General features: G+C 44.0%; 1 protein-coding gene across 1 annotated transcript in view; it reads right to left on the bottom strand.

Moving 5' to 3' along the window:
- The window catches only part of RPAP1 (RNA polymerase II associated protein 1), a 35339-nt gene that overhangs the window by 911 nt on the left and 13507 nt on the right, over positions 1–20921 (bottom strand). Inside the window, exons 10-23 of the mRNA XM_009873012.1 lie at positions 20706–20873; positions 18775–18957; positions 16915–17049; positions 16586–16765; positions 14461–14618; positions 13087–13266; positions 12113–12314; positions 9300–9409; positions 6792–6987; positions 5853–6002; positions 5253–5395; positions 3218–4022; positions 792–968; positions 65–121 (exon numbers count right to left, since the gene is read on the bottom strand). Of these exons, the coding sequence (XP_009871314.1) occupies positions 65–121; positions 792–968; positions 3218–4022; positions 5253–5395; positions 5853–6002; positions 6792–6987; positions 9300–9409; positions 12113–12314; positions 13087–13266; positions 14461–14618; positions 16586–16765; positions 16915–17049; positions 18775–18957; positions 20706–20873 (2844 nt within the window). The remainder of the gene's footprint in view (positions 1–64; positions 122–791; positions 969–3217; positions 4023–5252; positions 5396–5852; positions 6003–6791; positions 6988–9299; positions 9410–12112; positions 12315–13086; positions 13267–14460; positions 14619–16585; positions 16766–16914; positions 17050–18774; positions 18958–20705; positions 20874–20921) is intronic.

Below are 20921 nucleotides of genomic sequence, written 5' to 3'. Positions count from 1 at the left end.
TGTAAGAGTTCCATGTTTAAAAAACTTCAGTCCCAGTGACACAGACTGAACCTCAAGATCCTACCTCATCCACCAACAGCCAAGTTTTCCGCAGCATGCTTTTCCGAGCCACATCTGTCTCCTGGGAACAAAATGCAGACTTTGGTTAATATGGTGCAACGCTACCTTTGCCTACAGGCATACAGAGCTCCAGGAGGATGCTTTGCTCATTTTTACAACGCTCCAAATAGCAGCTTTGTCCCAGAAGAAAGGGCTTGAGATGGCAAATCGCTTGGATCTTGCCTGTCTCCTTCCCCTGACCCAAAACTCAGCTGACTTCTCAACTTTTCAGGTAGATAAGAGATATAATTTGTTAGCATGAATAATCACTGATAGAGACCCCAAGGCCACAGGAGGGCTTCTGCCTGGTTAATCAGATAAAACAAAAGGAAAGAGTACTCTGCACCCTAAGACTGTCCCAGACAGAGGCTAAATTTATTAGAGCTCTCTCTGCCCGATCAGCTCCCTCATCCTCTCTGCTTCATTCTTGCTCCCCATGCCACAGCCCACGTCATTGCTGACTTGGAAGGTTTATGTAGGATCATCTACCATCAGTGCGACAACGAACAAGAGCTGCTGTCTGTGTCTCATGAAGATCCTCAAAGAGCTGAGCAGTCCTCAGAACATCAGCTTACAATCTTTGCTTTCAAGCGCAGGGCAAGTGATTCACCCCAAACCACGCCAGACCCTTGGGAAGAGCAGCTGCAAACCCCAAAGTTTCCAGCCCTAAGGCTCTGCTGTCCATTACCCACCTGCGTTGTGCTGTCTTGGGAGAAGATGAAGCAGTTCACATGAGCCACAGCCACCACGTAAAGCACAGGGCACCAGGCGTGGCGCAGGGCACCGGTGACCAGCGTTCGGAAGTAGAGTCGCAGGAGGTTCAGGTTATCCTCAGGAGGGGAAGTGTATCGCTCGAGAGGTACAGGGAACTGCAACAAACCCACCCAGAGGCAACATCACAATTTTTGTCAGCGCCTAATCAGTGACTTTAGGGGCCCTTCCCCAGCTGTTTGTGCATGCACTCATAGATAAGATGATGTATGTACCTCAGTGGCACAACCACTGAGCAGAGATGTCACTGCCCATGCCGACTAATGTGACACGCCTTTGACAAACATTCTCAAGACCTCTTCAGCTTTACAGAGAGATGTTCAACTGGTTAAACAACTGCAGCTGCTTTTTGGCACAGGTTAAGAGTGGTTTCAAAGTAAGGAGACAGAGTACTTCCAACAGCACCACATCCCCATTAATGTACCAGAGAGGCTTATGCTGACCTGTGCCCTTGGCCAGAAAAGAAAAACAGACACATGTGCCAGAGTTAACGCTGTTGTTAAGTGAAGTTTCCAGTATTTTCTGACTTCACTGTCTAGCTTTGAAAAATTGGTCAGAAAAGCTTTTAGTAACTACTTTGTTTTGCTTGCTTCTCCCCTCTCTGCAATTCCAATTTTTATTCTTTTCCACTTTAAGTTCTCTAGGGTTAAAATTATGTATTTCACTTTGGAGTGTCTTCACTGCATGATTAAAGATAATCATTGATGTTACTTGATTCAAAAAGCACTGCCTGCTGTGGCATTCCTACTGCCTGCTAGCGTATTTTTAATTCAAGACAAAAAGCGAGAAAACCCAAACAAACAACACCTCCTCAAGCGGTTTTTCTCAAATTTTCCATCACATAGTTTGTTTGCAAGCAACGCGGCAATGAAAACATTGTTCTAAGTATCTGGCATTTAAAAAATTTCTAAGCACAGGAAAAACAATCTGCTTTGAAATGTTCTCCATTGTAACACATGCCACAATTCTGATAGTATTGAGAGATCTGGTGTTGAGGGATCACGACAAGATAGAGCACGTGACATTGAAACACAGCTTTCATCTGGAATACAGCGTTCAGCTCTGTTCCTCCGTGTATTTGTGGAACTGGAACAAACACAGAAAAGAGCACAGAACACTTACCATAAAAAAATAGGAGGGATCACGACAAGATAGAGCACGTGACATTGAAACACAGCTTTCATCTGGAATACAGCGTTCAGCTCTGTTCCTCCGTGTATTTGTGGAACTGGAACAAACACAGAAAAGAGCTACTGGGAACATCAAGAGAACAGAACACTTACCATAAAAAATAGGCCAGAATATCTTGGCTTACCTGATTTAAGAAACAAAGGCTTATCTGGTCATAATGGTACAGGAAAAGTGGTTGCAGGGCTACTACAGCCAAAGCAAAAGCACTGCAACTGCACAACGGAAAGCACTGATCCCACATAAACTGCTGGTTTGCAGTTGTTTGGAAAAAAATTTTGAAAGTTTATCTTCAGATTAGCAAATTTTAGGCTAGATCAGGTATTGTCTGTCAACTGACACAGAACTTAAAGCTAACTCATCTCTGTCTCTTGTGCTCTGCTTTTTCAAAAGAAATACAGTCCTGCACTTGACAGATCAAATTTTCTTCACAAGTTATCCAGTAAAGCACAACTCCAGTGTAACTAAATGTGAAAACACAGTTGAGAAGGAAAGTGACTGTTTGTCCATGTATTGGGCAAGGAAAAGGTTCTCACCAAGGTGACAAGGGAAAGGTAACCACTGACAGAACCTGGGCTGCAGACTAGCCCTTCATACGTATGAGCTATAGATTAGGAGATTTTCAATCATTAGACCAATCAGAGTGTTGGAGAGTTGGGGATTGGACTAGATGATTTCTAGACATCCCTTCCAACCCCTAACATTCTATGATTGCCGTGAAGACTGAACTATTTCACAGCTCCTGCCTTCCTCACATTTGCTCTCAAAACAACATTCAATAGGTTTCTGCAAATGATTCTGTGACAAGAGCCCACAACTACAGGGGCTTGACTCCATTCTTCAGAATTACAATCAATTGGGGGCAGGGAGGAGACAAACAAAAAGAAACAACAAAAAGGCACACACTGCTGTCACATCCCTAAATCAAAAGAACGCTACTCTCCATTCCTATTGTATTTTCCTCTCCATGCATTGGACTTTCTTCAGAAAGAATGAAAAGGTTCTAAGCAAAGAAAGCATGATTATATACTGGACAAGTAGGGATGAGGAAGAAACGAAGTGCTGAGAGGATGCTCACATCAAGGGTGTACAAAGACAGAGAAGAGCCCAGTAACACAGAAATAAGCAGCGACAGGCAACTCGCACAAGCCAGGATTACCTGCTGGAGCGGCACTCCCAGCGCCTGCAGGATACTTGCATGCTCCCCAAAAACAGCAAGACGCAGCTGAACGCTGAAACGCTTCTGTAGAGGTAGAAGAACAAAGACTCCAAAGAGCGGATCTCCGAAGGAGACGCCTTCAAACTGCTCCAGGAGACTTATATAGAGATCGTGGAAGGACGCCAAACCAGGGATGGGAGCATCCAAATTCAGGGAGTCCAAGGCCTTGGGGTGGCAATATACGGTGAGAAGGGCAGCTGTGTAGTGGTGGATCGGTGCTTCGAGGAAGAGGTCGCTGCCCGTGAGGAAGACGCACATAAGCCGTGCAAGTTTGGCAGCAGTAGGGATGCCCTGAAGGGTTCTGGCACGCCAGGTTTCCAGCAACAAGACCCACTGCAAGTTCCAGGTCACGGTGTTGACGAGATCAAGTGGGAGAGAGTTCAGTACAGCCCCACGTGTCTCTGCATTAGTCACTTTGTTGTAGAGGCTGATAAGCGGGAAGAATGGCCAGTCTGAAGGCAGGATGGGCCCTCTGACCTCAGGAAGCAGCATCGACTGGATGAGGTAATTCCGTCCTTGGTAGGATGCTTGGGAACGCATAAGGGCAGGCTGCAAGTGGACTAAATGAGACAGGTAGCAGGATCGGATGGAAGGCAGATTCTGGTACGATTCTCTCAGCAGGGCACCACGAGTAGCCTTGGAAAAAGATGCTGCCGCAGAGCCAGGCTGTGCCAGTTTGGCACTGGTTCCCAGATGCAGGATATCAGAGAAGTCAGCTGCTTCCGGCCCTCCAGCTCTCCCTTCACTGTGAGATAAAGACAAATACTAGTTTAAGAAACCAAAAAACAATAATCTCTCAACACCAAACAAACAAGCACTACAGAAATCCATCTCAACAGTCTTTCTGGATCAGCGAGAGCAGTACACACACAGTATTGCAACACTTTCTACAGCACTCAGCTGTGGTAATACTGAGTGCCTGTACATGCATCAGCTGCCTTGGGATTTCCAAGGAACTCACAGAACTACATTTGGAATTGGCAACACTAATGTCTTGCCATAAAAAAACCCTCCAAACAATGCCAGCAGTCCACTGTGGAGGCCACAATGCGCTGTCCAGAGAGGCAGTCTACCTCCCAGCACAGCTGCCAAGGTGCTGAGATGAAATACCAAATATCATAAGTCCCACATGAATCTAATAAGCAGTTCTCGAAATAGTGGCTTTGTGGCTGGCAGTGGCAAGGTCAGGAGTTAGAAACTGAGGTGTGAAGGTGTTTTTCAAATGCATGTGCCACAATCTCAGAGACTGACCACAGTCTCAGATTACTTGCCAAATTCTCACAAAAGAGTAGCTTGAGTAGGTATTTGTTAAAAAAAGAAAAAAAAAAACCACAACCAAAACCACACAAAACAAACAAAAAAACCCCCAAACCAAACTCCACAACAAATACTAACAACTACAGTACATCCTTGCAGTACTCTGGTCCAACTTCCTACAGGGACGCACCAAGGCAAATTTCAGAGAGGTTGTCGTGAACAAGATAAATTGCTACCGTTTTCTTGGCCGGACATGAGAGGCTTCATATATGAGATGCTTGTGATTTCTTTCAGTGCAAGGTGGAAAATGTCACAGTTGTCAAATCAGCAAAAGTTTGTGGAAGAACTTGTATAATAAGTGTTTGAGGAGGTTTGAAGAAGCTGTTCAAGCTATGTCAAATTCCCATGTATTTTCTAGATTCTACGCTCAGGACAGCAGATGCTGGGCCTTAGTGAGAATCACAGGACTCTAGCCACAGAGGAGATCAAAAGAAACTAGTCTCATTTCTCAACATTGGTACATCAGAGTGAATCTGCAACCACATTGCTGGTCTGATTAGAAGGCTCTGTGGCTTGAGAATACACCAATGAGTAACCAAAACCTGAATATAGGCCAAAAACCATGACAAAATTGTAGTGTCAACATGTGCTTTCTCATTTTGCCCAAGGTTTCCCATGTACCAGAAAGGGAAAAAAAAAACAAAAACGCAAAGCTTACGGAAGGAACTCTTGATTAAAGGCAAGATCCAGTAGGACCTCATAAGCCAGATGCTCACTCCCTGGCAACAGACGGCTTAGCAATGCCATGGCAACGCAGTGATGGAGCGAGGCATGCTGGGCGTAATCCGGACAAGCGCCTGCCTGTACAGGAAACAAAACACCAGATAAATGCACTGTGTGATTTGTCAACAGGGCAATCAATGAGGACAGGAGGGTCAACTGAGACACAGACCTCAGTGGGAAGTGAGAGACTCAGGCAGACTGCAAAGACTGTCAGCGTTCGTAATGAGATCTTCCCACTTCCACTGATTCATGTCTTAGTCAGACTTGTTTTTAGTGGCACACTTGTAAAACTTTGCTCTCACTCTAGTCCAAAGACAACTCAAAGTATTACAGATTTAAATCCCCACAACAGTAACTGTAAAGATACTATTCTCTAATAGGGCATAAAAGACAGCTAAAAAGTCACCAGACCTAAGTCAGATATGAAAAAGAACACAGATGCAAAGAGCAGTTGCCAGTCTGACACACTGAGCTGGAGAGCCCAGGCTGAAGTCAGTTCCTGAGGTGAAAGAAGGGAGAAGACTTGTAACGATACCATTCTCCGAGCCAACGCTAATGCAAAGTACTGCAGGTGATATTCATGGCGCAGGATCCACGCAGATGAGGGAGTTACGGAGGGAGGTCCAGCCTGCCAGCTTTGATGTAAATAATCCTTCAAGCCTCTGAAGCCCAGCACAGAGCTGTACTATAAAGGAATCAGAAGTGGAGACAAATACAAAGACAGTTCGTGCTTGGAGGAAAGTAAAACTTTGCCCTCTCCCAGGCCTACCCCCTACTGTCTCACATGAGAATTCCTGTTGGCTACTCCAAAAGGGATATTTTAAAATGGTCTGATAAATATCTGCTTTCCTGCCTCGGGGCATGACCATCCCCACCACAGGTATCCAGTCTGGTCAGCGGCTTAGGAAGCTTTTCTCACATCTGGCCAGATATTTCTACTGGTAACCAGTCAGCTAATTCACTGTAAGGTGACAGAGGAAGGCTTTGAGAAAACATATGCGAGGTACTTCATCTCTCTAGGGCTCTGCCATTTCCTCTTCTGAGTTTGCAATCTTCCATGACACTCTCATTCTAAAAACCAGGAGTGGGAAGAAACCTCTTCAGTCACTGTTAACACTCATTCTCTCATTTAATTTTATGCCATTTTTATTTGTTATATACACTTTACCCATTCCTTTCCTCTCGACACTCAGTTATTTATTTTGCTTAGCCAAACAAGTTATTTAATCCCTTTTCAACATTCTTTTTAAATCCATCCTTTTGAACAAGGAAGATACTTTTCAGGTCCTCACCCACTTGTTTCGAAAATGGGGGTATTTCTTCTCTATAGCACTTCACTATTTTTAAAATAAAATTATACAACAATTTTAATAGTCCCAGTAACATCACTCTTAAGCCTGGGAAAATACAAATAATCTCCCTCACAAGTACATAATCATTCAGCCTACAACTCAGAGTGAAAAGTCTTTCTCACCTTGCTGGTCAGGCCCTTGTGAACACGAGTGATGCTATCGATGAGGAAGAGGAGGGCAGTGAGGAAGGGGAACGGTGACTTAGAGCCAACCAGGCTCAGAGGAGGTTTCCCTCCAGCGCAGCTCAGGGATGCAATGCTGGAGACAGACTCTGGCGCCGGGGAACAGGACAGAGGGTTGCACAAAGCAGAGCATGGCCTGTGTGAAGAGAGAGAGAGGGGTCAGGTCATCCTGCTGAAGAATTCTCTTCAGGAACGTTACTATCTGAACTGAAGCCTGAAAGACTGTGCAAGAAAAAAACCTGCACCATGGTTGGTCAAGTAAATGCCCTCGCCATACAAGTTAAATGCCAGCGAGCTCTAATCTTCAGCTAAATTGGTCATGATGTGGCAGAAATACCAACACAGTGACACACCTCTGACGTCAAACATTTGAAAATACTGGGCATTTGATTAAAAAAAATAAAAAATACACGTATCCCCACGTACATACGTAAAGCCATTTAATATAGCTGCCTGCCCACTCAAGACATTTCAATAAAAAACTGGCAAGCAAAACCAAAAAGCCAGCTTATATCTAAAATTGGTATTGCAGAAACGCTGCCCTTTACGTACTCATGAAATGCATATTTTTGAAGTCTATTCAGAAAGAATCTAGCTTTAATGTGAACACAGCCATGCATACCACGCTTTGTGCGTGTGCTCACTCTCCATGGGTGAAACTTTTCACACCGGTGGTGCTTGCAGGGCCCACGCTACACGTACCACGTCTGTCAATACAGGGAGGAGTGACCGGAAGCACCTTGCTCAACGGTGACAGAGCAATAAGGCAAATGCCATCAAAGTGTCTAACTGTGAAGCCCTCAACACAAGAAGGACGTAGACTTCTTGGAGTGAGTCCACAAAAGTGATCAAAGGGCTGGAACACCTCTGCTCTCTATGAGGACAAGGCTGAGAGAGTTGGGCTTGTTCAGTCTGGAGAAGAGAAGTCTCTGGGAAGACCTTTGAGTGTCCTTCCCATACCTGAAGGGGGCTACAGGAAAGCTGGAGAGGAACTGTTCACAACGGCATATGGCACCAGGAGGAGGGGCAATGGTTTTAAACTAGAGTAGGGCAGATTTAGATCAGAATCATAAAGAAGCCCTTTACTATTGGGGTGGGGAGAAAAAGGAACAGGTTGCCCAGAGAGGTGGTGAATGTCTCCATCCCTGGAGGCATTCAAGGTCAGGTTTGATGGGGCTCTGAGCAACCTGATGTAGTTAAAGATGCCCCTGCTCACTGCAGGGGGGTTGGACTAGATGACCTTTAAAGGCCCCTTCCAACCCAGTGCATTTTGTGATTCTATGACAAAGATCCATATCGTTACTCTACAACAGAGAGCTAATTCTTTCAACACACTGCTCTTCCTTCCACTGGCACTAGAATGTAGGAGATGCATGAACACATCTGGAGCTTACAGAGTATCCTGAACTCCTGGCCCTAGTCTGCCCAGAACATTTAGACAACAATGTAAAAATATTAAGGCAGAGATTAGCTAGCTCTTCATTTTTACCAGCCACCATTACGAACAGCCTAGGAGAATTCTTGCAGGTGGGCTTTGACAGTCCAAACAAACCCATTGTGTTCAGACCTCAAGGACAGGTGGGGAAGGGGCTAACGAGTGTTGGAAGCTTCGGTGCTTTGGACCTCAGCCCTCAGTCACGGAAGAGCATGCGCCGCACTACTTCATGACCATTCAAACACCACTCAAAAACAAAGACTTCAAGTATACTCCTTACATCAGATGTTCTAAGAAGCAGCAAGATGTTTCCCTGACTACAAGTCTGGCCTTTCTGGTTCCCCCCTCTCCACAGGACTGATCACAGGCTGTAGGGAGGCTCCCTCTACAGAACAGATAGAATATCTGCAAGTGCTAAACAGTCCCCAGAGCCAGAAACAAAGCTCATGTTATCCAAATGTCTGAAAAGTTTAGTATCTCACCTTTTACTTTGCTGCAGGGACTTTTTAAAGCCTTAGTGAAGCTCTGCAGGAGCTTAAAGATGAGGGTCTAGTCTCAATTATTTTACATCAGCAGCATCACCCAGAGCACGTGAATGGTACGTGCACATACGCATGTATGAAAAGAGACTTACATGGACATTAACCTTTCATCTTTTTCTTCTTTCTTCTCTTTTTAACCAGTAAAACCAAAAAGAATCAAAGCCAAGAGTGACCAAAATCAATTTGAAATCGACATGGAAAACAGAGCTACATGTTAGGGCTGAGATGCAGGCCCCACTGCAGCACCCATGGGAAAGGAGGAACTGGAGAACCCCAGGAGCCATCACACTTTTTGCTGTGAGGGGACAGAGGATGACACGGGCTGTAGACAGAGCCCTACTGCACTCCAGCCCACATGTATGGAGCATGTACATACAGGGGAAAAAAACAGGAGGGGGAAAACTGCCACACAGTTCAGTATAGAAATGAGGCTGCCTTATTTTCAGCATCTTAGCAGCGAAGTGATTTTACCTGAGCAGGTCCCACATGCTGTGCATGGCTGGCTGGCTGAGAAGGGGCAGCAGCACCTCGGAAGTCAAACGTTCCAGCTCCTCTAAGCAGTCAACTGGATTGACTGACAGCTGCCGAAGACATGGAAAAAAGACAGGACAAGATGGTGAACGAAGGCTTTCCAGTGAGGGCAAAAAGACACGTTGATTTATTTTTTTTCTCTGGGTTTGTTATCTTTTTGCCAGACCACATCATCTGCATAGTGGTACTGCTCTAGGTTAGATCTGGTCTCACTGCTGACAGTGCGGAAGCTGAGAGTTGGCACCTCAAGGTGTTCTCGCACTCAAGTATTAAAATGAATCACGGAGATTTCTTAATTGGATCAAGATTCCCCAAATGAAAACTGGCCCCAGGTGGCTAAACCCCCCTTCCCACATCATCTATGGGCTGACCTTTCCATTTAACTGGAAGATGATATAAAGTTGATCAGAACTACCTTGAGAAAGTGTAGTGGTATCATAACAGTCTCAAAGAAAAAAATTATTTTAAAAAAAATATGAAGTCAACTGCATGAAGTGTGATAGACCTAGCCATCAGAGCATGACTGTGGATGACCACTGCACAGAGGAGGATCTGTGGCTTTTAGAGAACCATCCGAATTCTTTCGGCCCTAGTGAGCAACATGCCAGGTTGAAGGATTACACTGGCAAATTATAATGTTCTTTCCCTTCAGTAGAATGCTGCTTCATGATACAGAAATTTTCATTTCCATAGCATAAAAATCTAAATTTTACCCAGGTGAAATTCCCCTCCAGAAATCAGTAAAATCGTAGAATCACAGAATGTGTTGATTTGGAAGGGACTTCTAAAGGCCATCTAGTCCAACCCCCTGCAGTGAGCAGGGACATCTTTAACTACATCAGGTTGCTCAGAGCCCCATCCAGCCTGACCTTGAATGTCTCCAGGGATGGGGCCTCCACCCCCTCCCTGGGTAACCTGTGCCAGGGTCTCACCACCCTCATAGTAAAGAACTTCTGTAACATCTAATCTAAACCTGCCCTGTTCTAGTTTAAAATCACTGCCCCTCATCTTGTCAGTATACGTCCCTGTGGACAGTCCCTCCCAGCTTTCTTGTAGGTCCCTTTCAGGTACTGGAAGGCCACTACAAGAACTAAATGAAGATGTTAACCTTGCTTCTTGGTAGTCTAACAAAAATATTCCAAAAAGGTCCCAGTATACACTAATCAGTTTCTGTAAAGTTGATTTTTTTTCCACTAGTCCATTCAAATGGGCTACATGCATTTTTTTTTAATTTTTATTTGTTTTAAATCAGATTAACTAACCACAGGTAGACAATCAAGTTTCTTTTTAAGTGGAAATAAAAAAAAACCAAAACCACTTATGTCACAGTTCAAGGACTTATTTTGTCAGCCAGGCTTCTAGGGCCACAAGGATGATCCAGGGGCTGGAGCACCTCTGCTACGAGGACAGGCTGCGGGGGCTGGGATTGTTCAGGCTGGAAAAGAGAAGACTTCCGGGGGACGTAATAGCTGCCTTCCAATACCTGAAGGAAACCTACAGAAAGGCTGGGGAGGGACTTTTTACAAGAGTGTCCACTGATAGGACAAGGGGAAATGGGTTTAAGTTGAAGGAGAATAGATTTAGATTGGATCTTAGGAAGAAATTCTTCAGTACGAGGGCGGCAAGACTTTGGAATAAATTGCCCAGAGATGTTGTGGCTGCCCCTTCCCTGGAGGTGTTCAGGGCCAGGTTGGACGGAGCCTTGAGTAGCCTGATCTAGTTGAGAGGCGTCCCTGCCCATGACAGGGAGGTTGGACTAGATGATCTCTAAGGTCCCTTCCAGCCTAGGCCATTCTGTGATTCTGTGATCCATAAAGGTTAAAAATTAATATTAACCTCTTGGTTCCCCAATGCTCAGGACCTAATGACAGCACATGAAGGGTACTACAAACCTCTGGGGCACTGAAGACATCTTTGAAAGATACTGGTGATTTCCATCCCAGCCTCAACTAACAAACTCCGTTGCTTTGAGCAAGTTTCAGAGGAGTTGCCGAAGCGTGAATAACTAGAGCCATTAAATTATCCCCTCCCTCATCCTGACGACAGCTCTCCCAGGTCAGAACTCGGGCATGTCAGTTGGGCAGTAAAGAGGAAAATTGCGTTTATCTTTAGAACATGAATCTTTCAGATAGCTAAAGTATAAGACATTATTCTTCAACAGCGTCCCACTGATGTGTCACCTTCAGAAAAGTCACTTTAAAACAGCTGTAACCAGGTTAAAGAATTTGACCTTGAATGTCAGTGAGGCAGCAAATAAATTTATTTTCATTGTTTCTTATCCAAAGTTCATATGACATGACCCTCAATGCTCAATCTTCCAACCTGCCTACTGCAGTGCAGCTGTCCACACGTAAACACTCAAGCCACAAACGCAAAAATGCACAATTTGTTGCACACAAGAAGGACTGCCAAACTAAATTACGTCATATCTGCTTCATGCTTTGACCTCTGCAGTAAATCAGAACAGTCACAGCACTACCATGTACCTTGACTGACACTCTGAACCCAGTGGAAGAAAGAACAAGAAAGGAAGACAGTGATATTTGGCACTGCTAATCTGAAGAATCAGCAGACTTATCTGACCCTAATTGCCACACAGCTTAAATAGGAGCTGTAGTAAATGAAATGCACTCCTCAGCCAGATGCCTCAATGTCTGTCTTTTTCAGAATTGCCTGCAGGTTAGGGTTTTCAGAGGTAATACACAAGCTGATGCCACTCAGATAAGGAGAAAACGTGTATTTTCAGGCCTTACCTGTTGGCTGCAAGCACTGTAATAAACTCCCAAGTAGATCACGTAAGTTGTGGTCAGAGGCTGGAAAGTCTGCCAAGTTTCTCTCTGGGATATCTCCTGGAGGAATTTTTTGAGACTGGTCTCAAGGAAGGGCTGTAAACCTGACACTTGATTCCACGTTACTGGAGGAGGTGGAATCTGTTCACTCTCTTCTGAACCATTACTGAAACACAACAGAAGAATTATATGGGAGAGCAAATATGTCTCGGAAACAACTGTCTCTCTAAATCACCATTTTTAAAGGCAGGATTTTCAACTGCACGTAGTCTGGAAGGCAATACCAGGTGACAGTCACTACAGGAAAGAAGTCTTTGCCCATTCCCACAGATGAGACCAAATTGGTTTGAGCAGAAAGGACCAATGCAAAATCTCCTCATGAAAGCTGAGGTTTCCTCACCTGTACCACTCCGTCCTTGAGCTACGCTCTATCTTACCAGACACTCTACCTCAGTATCCAGCTTTAGTTAAGGAGCTTCTTTGCTTTTCACCAGAAAAAGTACCTCTGTGTTCAGCAAATCCTACTGCTTTGATATCCATCAAAACCAGCAACCTCTTAATCCTGACCCATCTTGGTCTCTACAGAGAGGTTCTTTCCTCCAAACCTCAGGGAGGTTACTTTCTTTTCCCCAAACAGGTCAAAAAAGCTTCCCAGCTGCTTTTGGCAGGGCATTTTGCTAATGCTGCCCTTCCACCCCATAGCTGAACGCAGAATTTTTACTCCTGTCCCTTACCAGGCTGGCAGACACAGAGCTGTCAAACTAGATACTACTTGTGTCAGAGGGGATACACCCCTCAGCGGTTCACACATAGGACACTAAAGCATCCAAAATCAAGGGGCGGGGGGGAAGGTAGTAGTCAAGTCTGCAAACCAAAGAGAGGAAAGACAGGATGCCAACTACTCAGATACACAGAACTTGTGACAGAGAGGGCCTGACCTTCTCAGCTTGGCCTGCAGCTCTTCCGTGCAGGCAGCTGTTTGCGTCACGCGGCTCAGCAGAGTAACGACAGCTGCAGCTCGCTGGACAGACAAGTCAGTCACAGGGCTCTTCCCAAGGCAGGTGGTGAGCAACTCGGGCAGAGACTGCAGTATCCTCACCAGCACAGGGTAGAGATCCCTACAGGATGAATCACAGAAGAGATGAGGATGGAAAGGGTCTCTGGAGATCACCTGCAGCTCAACTCCCGGCTCAAGCCAGGCCACGTACAGCAGGAACACATTCAGCTGAATTCCGAAGGACAGAGAGGCCACAATCTTCCTGTGCAACCTGTTCCAGTGTTTGATTGCCTTCACAGTCAGAAGTTTTTCTTACACTTAAGAGAAGCTTTCTGCATCTCCATTTGTGCCCATTGCTTCATGTACTTTCACTTTACACCACAGGAAGAGCCCAGCTCTATCTTCTTTACACTCTCCCACCATGTATTTACAAAAGTTGCTAAAATAAAACTATGAGAACCATCACCACCACCAAAATAACAAAAATAAACAGATATGGAAAAGAGATAACAAAGAAAGAATACTGTCATTCCAAATTCATCTGAATGGGACCTACCTACTACTCTGCCTCCAAGCATTCTAATAATCTCATGCAAAAACTACTTTCATTTTATTCTTGTTTACCTAGTTCTCCAAGTCTCAGCCAAAGGATCCACAACTATAATTGTGCAATTTTAAGCCATCTTCTGCTGTTCCTCTTTCCTCAACATTATTTACACTGCTAAAGAATTATATACAGCTTTTATTCTCTATTAGCTGAGACATCTGATTGGGCTAAAGAACAAAACATGCTGTTGCATAGAATCTCCCCTCTGGAACTTAAACCTGCCCTCCCTTTTACTTCTCTTTGGGGCACATCCATACCCACCTCAAGGCTTCCAAGTCAGTGGGACTGCAGGAAGAAGATTCAATGCTTGAATGTCAGACTTATTCCAGTGCAGACCTCAATGGTCAAGCACAAGAACTTCTACTGGACTGAAAATGAACGCAATCCGCCTCACTTAGCATACGTGCTGGTGTCTGACGACTGAAAGGCAGCATGTGGGCAGCAGATTCAATTCTAGATGTCCTGCAAACTACATGTCTTGGTGTCACACCGCACAGATTATTCCTGTCTTCAAGGGGAAAAAGATGCAGCCCTAAAATGTCTGGGTGATCTCCCATAGCACAGATGGGAAACAAAGGAAAAAGGAGAGAAGACGCCCTGAAGGGAGTAGAAACTGAGCCCAGAGATCCCTGTATTTGCCCCTTTGGTGGAGGATGCTTGTTTTCTCTGTTGTTCCCCCACCCCCATTTCTCCATCCCCGGGCTGTACCTGTAGAGCTCACAGGCCTGGCCATAGCCAGCAGCCACAGCCCACAGCCGGAAGGCTTCAGTGCTCAGCCTGATGGCTTCTTCCCTCGGCAGGAGCAGATCCAGTGGGTCTTCAGCTATGAATCGACTTAACCGCCTTTTCATTTCAAATTGGTTAAGCTGAGAAACAAACAAACAACAGCAATAAAAAAAGAAAGACAAAAGAGACATCAGTTGCATCCTTACCTCATTGCTCTGACACACCAAAAGAGCTGCAGATTTCAATTCAGCTCATTCCAAACTCCTCCCACACTCCTCGAATCTCTCTTTACCTTGTGTAATCTTAAGGAGCGTACTACAAAGGATCAGTACATGGTCAATGGTTATTAAGCAAGAACTATTCCTGGAAGGGATGGCTAGGCATTACCTTACCCATTCTTAACACAAATCCATTATATCTAAATCACTTTGGATGGAGGTTTGTCTAGTCCACACATATTCTTGGTTTTGATTCCCTCTGCAGCATTTATCTGCTTTTTTTTAAAAAAATATATATTTATTCCTCTTTAGCTAATAGCACTCTATTAGTCAAGACTACATGTAAAGATATATCTTATGAAAAACACAGTATACAAAAGTACTGAATTGATGCTGATATTAATTTTTGGGAGGTTACACTAAAGGGCTTTCAGGGGTCCTACAGCCTAAATCTTTCAACGATTCTGTGTTTATTTTATAAGAAGGGTATCTCCTGTCTATTACTTTTAGAAGGTTATAGAATTCTGATGCTTTGGAAATGTTCTGAGGTTATTTTAATATTGAATTAAGCATGACATGACTCATTTGCAGTTCTCTAGAAATAATTTTTACCTTCCCCAACAACTGGGTATTTTTGCTTAAGCATAAAAAAGAGCTTCTCTCTCCCTCTCCCACACACACAAAAGCTTGTGTGTGCTCTGTCTAAACAATGAGTTAGCAATGCCTTTTTCACAACACAAGGACATCGTATAGATAATTTAGAATTCAAATCCTTTAGAGATTTAATGTACACCAGCAAGAAAGCAAAGGAGCTGATGAATCAAACTATGAATTCTGACACCCCTCCTACGGAACAGAGGGCAAAGTCAAATTTACTTCCAGAGGAGGAAGATGGAAAAATTTTGTTGTTAGCTAAAATAAATTTCTACATTGCTGGTTTTAATTTAGTTTGTTATTATCTTCCATTCCCACATTTAACCACCCATAATAAGTAATATGAAAGTGCAACAGAACCAAAGCCTGAGGGGCAGGAACCTTTTAAGCAATTTTTGCATACCTTGAAACACATGGAGTACACAGAGCTTAAAATAATTTCAGAGTAAAATTCAGAGATTTTCTATTATGTTCCTAGCACCACTTATAGCCTTTAAATATCCCACGATCCATTATCAGCACATTATTCCAGGTATTTTATAGCACAGACTGGAGGTGTTCTGCTGATGTGAGCAACTTCCTGGATGGCAATTTAATAGACGCTGTTAACAACACTGAGCAAAAAAAACCCTAATGGGTGCTGCTTCATGGTAGATGTTACACATTTATAGCACCTGTGTGATGACCTGTAAGAGTGAGCACAATTATCTTTGAAGTGGGAAGCCTGTCCAGAAGTAGGTAAGGAGTTAGAACTAACAATAAATCACTTCAGAGTTATTAAGACAAATTAATGGCAGAGAAGCTCAATGAGGGTTGTAAAACACACGGATAGAAATTAAACTTCTGGTTTATACAGTCCTAAGTTGCCTGTCACTGGAGCATGGGAGAGTACAGAGCATCACATGCCAATGTGAGCTCTAAACACCTGCTGCAGGTCAGTGTCACTGAGCTGTGCTATGGGATTTTGTGTAACTGTGCTGGGTAAAACAAACAAACAAACAAACAAAGGCAGAGAAAAGCTTGAGACAGCTCCTTCCACTGGTACACAGCAGAATGCATCATTATTGTGACACTGTCAACAATCCCTCCAAAGACAAATATGCATCTTCTTCACAGCAGTTCTTTCAGCCTCAGCTCAGAGTCACCTCCAGTTAATTCTGTATCTTTACTTACAAAGTAAGTCACAGAGAACACAGGCTTTTACAATCAGAAAAGCTCTCCCGAGGATCACTCACCAGCCTGGCTGTTGCATTTCGGCCTCCAGATGCCAACACTCTGATGAACTTCATAGCAGCGGCACAAGCCACACCGTGGAGGCTGGTGAGTAAATGCCCTGGTTCAGCCACTTGGGGATCCCATTGAGTAGGAAGAAATTCCCTGACAACTGTCTCAATCAGTCGAGGACAGTCAAGCAGCTGCAGAGAAATAGCAGATAGCACTAATAACTAAAGGTATGCAACAAACGAGCTTGTCTCATCTCCTTGCCCTAATTTTACCACTTCTTTGTTCCCTTTTTTAAATCTCTCTCTACCATTCTCAAGCTCCTGTACCACGGGCGATTTACCTGGCTGCATGCTTCAGAGGAGTGCCTTGCTATGTGGGTGAGGATGTGCAGTATGTCCAGCACTACTGTTGGAACAGGTCGTACCACCTCCAGGATGTATCTCAGCCGGTGTTGGATCCGTGTCTTCAAAAGTCCCTGCAAGGAAATAAATAAATAGATAGATACATCAATGAAGTTCCACTACACTCTTAGTGAACACTCCCTGAACTGCAGTTCCTGGAAGGACAATGCAGATCCAAGTACATATTCTACAGAGAGAGGGTTTTAAAGTTACCAGTGTGTAACAAAGAAGTGAGTTTCTGCAGATTTACCAGTACACAAATGAGCAAGTTAACTCACAGGAGCAGGAACAACTGGACTTCTCTTCTGAATCTGACCACTGGTGGGGTTTCAATACCTGTGTTTTTCCCCAGTAAGTAACAGGGCATAGGAAAATCGCCTTCCCCATAAAGGACTACTAAATCCTTATGTGGCTGAGAAGGGTTCTCATGCTCCTTGAATCATTTTGGCTAGAGATCACCTGCAGCTAATGCAGCGCTCTGAAAACACCTGCAACGTCAAAGCCAACAGAGTAAAGACCAGACAGGAACTCCTATTTTGCAGGAGGTAAAGAGAAATGCAGAGAGATTCTGTGATTTTCGTTTTAAGGCTCACAGAGAGGAAGACCAAGGTCAGTGACAGTGCCCAGAAACAAATCTTCAGTTTAAGTGAGGGCATTATGCATCCCAAGTTCTGGGAAGACGCAACACCTGAGTTCACAGTACTGATACTTTCAAACAGCTGCAGCCAAGCAAGGTCGTAATTCTAGGCTTGAGTGAGTTCAGTTGCTACTTTAAATAGGCCTTTTCCACCTGTGTGGAGGAATTGTGCTCTAATGGCCCACAAGCAGGTGCAAAATGGAAATTTCACAACTACTGGAACAGTGGTGAACTTTATCCCAAATCTCCTGAGTCCGGGCCACTTGGAAGGAGTTAAAATCCATTACGCTGAACCACGGGACTGCTCCCAGACTCACGAATTAATCTGGTATCTTCTATCTACAATTCTTTTGTTAAGTTTTTGAAACAGTGTCACCTAGCAGGACACATCTGAAATCATGAAGCTTTTAAACAAGACCAGATGCTCAAGCACAGTAATTCTTTTGCCCAGTGACACTTTCAACAAAACCTAATTCAAGCACATGGACAAAGGGATGCGATCACAGGTTTTAATGATTGCAGCAGCCAGGAGAGTTGCATCAGCTCCACCAAGGCTGAGTCGGAGATAAAGGAGGTTGCTATTTTTAATCTCATATTTAAGCCTAATCCCACGCTCCTGATATGTGAGGAATTCCTTCCAAATGCTGAAACTCTTTATCTCAGAAATGCAAATATGAAGAATGAAATTGGGGAAACTCTAAGTAGCCACCTTAAGTCAAATATATGAAGAATGTCATATTACAAATCTAATTCTGAACTATCTAGTTGTAATATTCATGTTTACCTTTACAAAAGTGCAAGTAGACACTTCAATAATGGCTGAAACCTTTTCACTCTCCACTCAAGTAAATGAACCTGAAAATGATGTCTGTACGCAGCCTTTCAGCAAGTCTTACAAGATCACCAGCATACTTGTTGCCAACTTCCCAAGAGGAAGCTACAGATACTTAACGATACCGAAATCACACAGGCCAAGCCTCAACATTTTTAGAGATCAACAAAATTCCCCTCTTTGTAATCTATGACAGAAACATAACATCTGACAGGGAGAGCAGAGCTCTAATTTTTGCTCATTGCTCTTAATAGTGCATGCAGCAGCACACACAATCACTGCAAGAAGCCCGTTTTCTTAAAAAGATTTCGAGTCCAGCTCTACGTGTACCTTTACAACATCATATCGCGCCACATCTGGATCTGGCTTGTTTTCATCCTTTACTTTTTTATCTTGAGACTTCTCTGTTCCATTTAATTCTTCCTCTTCTTCCTCCTCTTCCTCCTCATTGCTGGGGACAAAGGGGAATGCAGCCATGCCTTGGTACCATGAGAAAGTCCAATCAAGATATTTCTATAAGGAGAGCAAAAGCACGTCAAATAAAATTCTCACCAAGAAATCATTGAAGACAAAAAAATTTCAAGGATGTATTCGATTACAGAATGCTTTATTGATTCCCACCTAAGCCCAGAAAACAAGATCACAACAAAAGATATTCTAAAGATCTCAAGGAGAAGGCAGTGCTTTTTCAGAGAAGTGTTTTTAACCTGTGGCCCACATGCACTTGGGAAACCACAAGAAGCAATTCCTGTGAGGTGAATTAAATACACTCCACAGGTGGTAGAAATGCCACTTAACTGGAAAAAAAAAACAAACCACCAAAGCTCTAGAAGTTAAACTGGAATTTGGCACATATTGGCTCTATTCCCATTTCTGGACCTCTTTGGAACCTAAGTCACAAATAATACAGAGGGGTCATGTAAAAACTGGTCATCAAAGGAAACAAAGAGAAAGGTGCTTCCTTCCCACAGCCCCTGATGAATGAAGAAAGCCCCCAGAAAGCAGGATTTTTATTTGTCCGGATCTTGTGTGTTTATAACGGGAGATAAACCCTGTTTGTCTTACAAACCCTGGAGCAAAGGCCAGACTTTCAGCCCTGTCCCTTCCTCAGAGACCTTTTGAAATTCAGCAGCATGAGCCTCTAGGAAGGACTCTCTGGATGAGAAAATATACTGACACAGCACTCACAGCACTGCTTTTGGCATCAAGAGTCAGCAAATTCCCCACTTAGACAAGATACCACACCACAAGCTTTGATCTGAGAATCAGAGCACTGCAGACAGTTATAAACCAGAGCAATAGCAGAAGAAAGAAAAGCATATTAAGCAGCTGATTCAAAGCATTAATTACCTACCACAGGTGGGCAGAACTTATCTAGCAAAACACCATTAGGCTCATAGCTTAGAAAAGGAGCAACCTTTTCTTGGAGAAAGCTACATAGTCCTGCATTTCTCTCGCCTCCCTACTAGGGATAGTTGTAAAGGTTTGACAGAAGTTGCAGGGGGAGTCTTGACATGTACCCACTCTTCTCAATCACCAGCCCCTTTCCAGTCTCACACAGGAGCAGCTTTCATGGGTGAAACTTGAAACAGAGCCCACAGCACGCTTTGTCTCTCATGGACTGCTTCTGTCCAACCAGAAACAGAAGACATCTTAATATCTTGATCTTTATACTCAGGGCTCTCTAGTATCTGTGAATACTCAAAAGTTTCAACCTTTTAACAGGAAAAAAACAAGCATCACACAGAAAACAGACACGAGGAGGCAGAATTAGGTATTCACTAGTGTAAGAAAAGCACACAACAGCAGAAAATGGACAACAAGAGAAAAAGAAAACAGCATCATTATGAGGCACAAGGGAAAGCAGAGAGAATATTTCATCTGCTCAGAAATGGGAAAACTACAAAACAAGAAGCCAACAATGTAAGAGCCCATATGCAAAAACCTACATTGTACGCATACATTAGTAGTGGCCTGTTCTAGATTGTAAAGATGTCAAAAGGAAGAGAACCTCAGCAGTGTGCACCAAACATCATCATGAGGCAGAGCTAATTCATTCAGGAGAAGAGATGTCCGGATCTCTCAAGCTGGGATAAGACACTCCCCTTGTCTGTCCCAAAGCACAGCAACAGCATTCTATTGACCATGAGGCTAACACACCCAGCAAGCCTTTGCTCGAACTACTTACCATGTCTTCTCATTCCGATTCCTGTAAATAGCTCAGCTTGAAACCAAACCCAGGCATTTAATGATTGTCTCACCTCATCATCGAGTGACACCAGCAGAGCTTGGAGAGCACCAACAGATGCTGCCATGACATTATCCACTGCGTCATCCAGCGAGAAGCGCAGCAAGAAGAGAAACCCAGCATCAAGCAGCAGTTGCAGAATGCTGCCCTTCAAGGAGGAGGCAAACTCTCCAGCCCTGGCCTGAAACAAACACCACACAGAGCCAGAGTTAAAGCTGTCTCATCTCAC

The sequence above is a fragment of the Apaloderma vittatum genome, unplaced genomic scaffold (genome assembly GCF_000703405.1).
Source record: "Apaloderma vittatum isolate BGI_N311 unplaced genomic scaffold, ASM70340v1 scaffold10377, whole genome shotgun sequence".
NCBI classification, from domain to species: domain Eukaryota; kingdom Metazoa; phylum Chordata; class Aves; order Trogoniformes; family Trogonidae; genus Apaloderma; species Apaloderma vittatum.
This window is presented reverse-complemented; position numbering and strand designations above follow the sequence as displayed.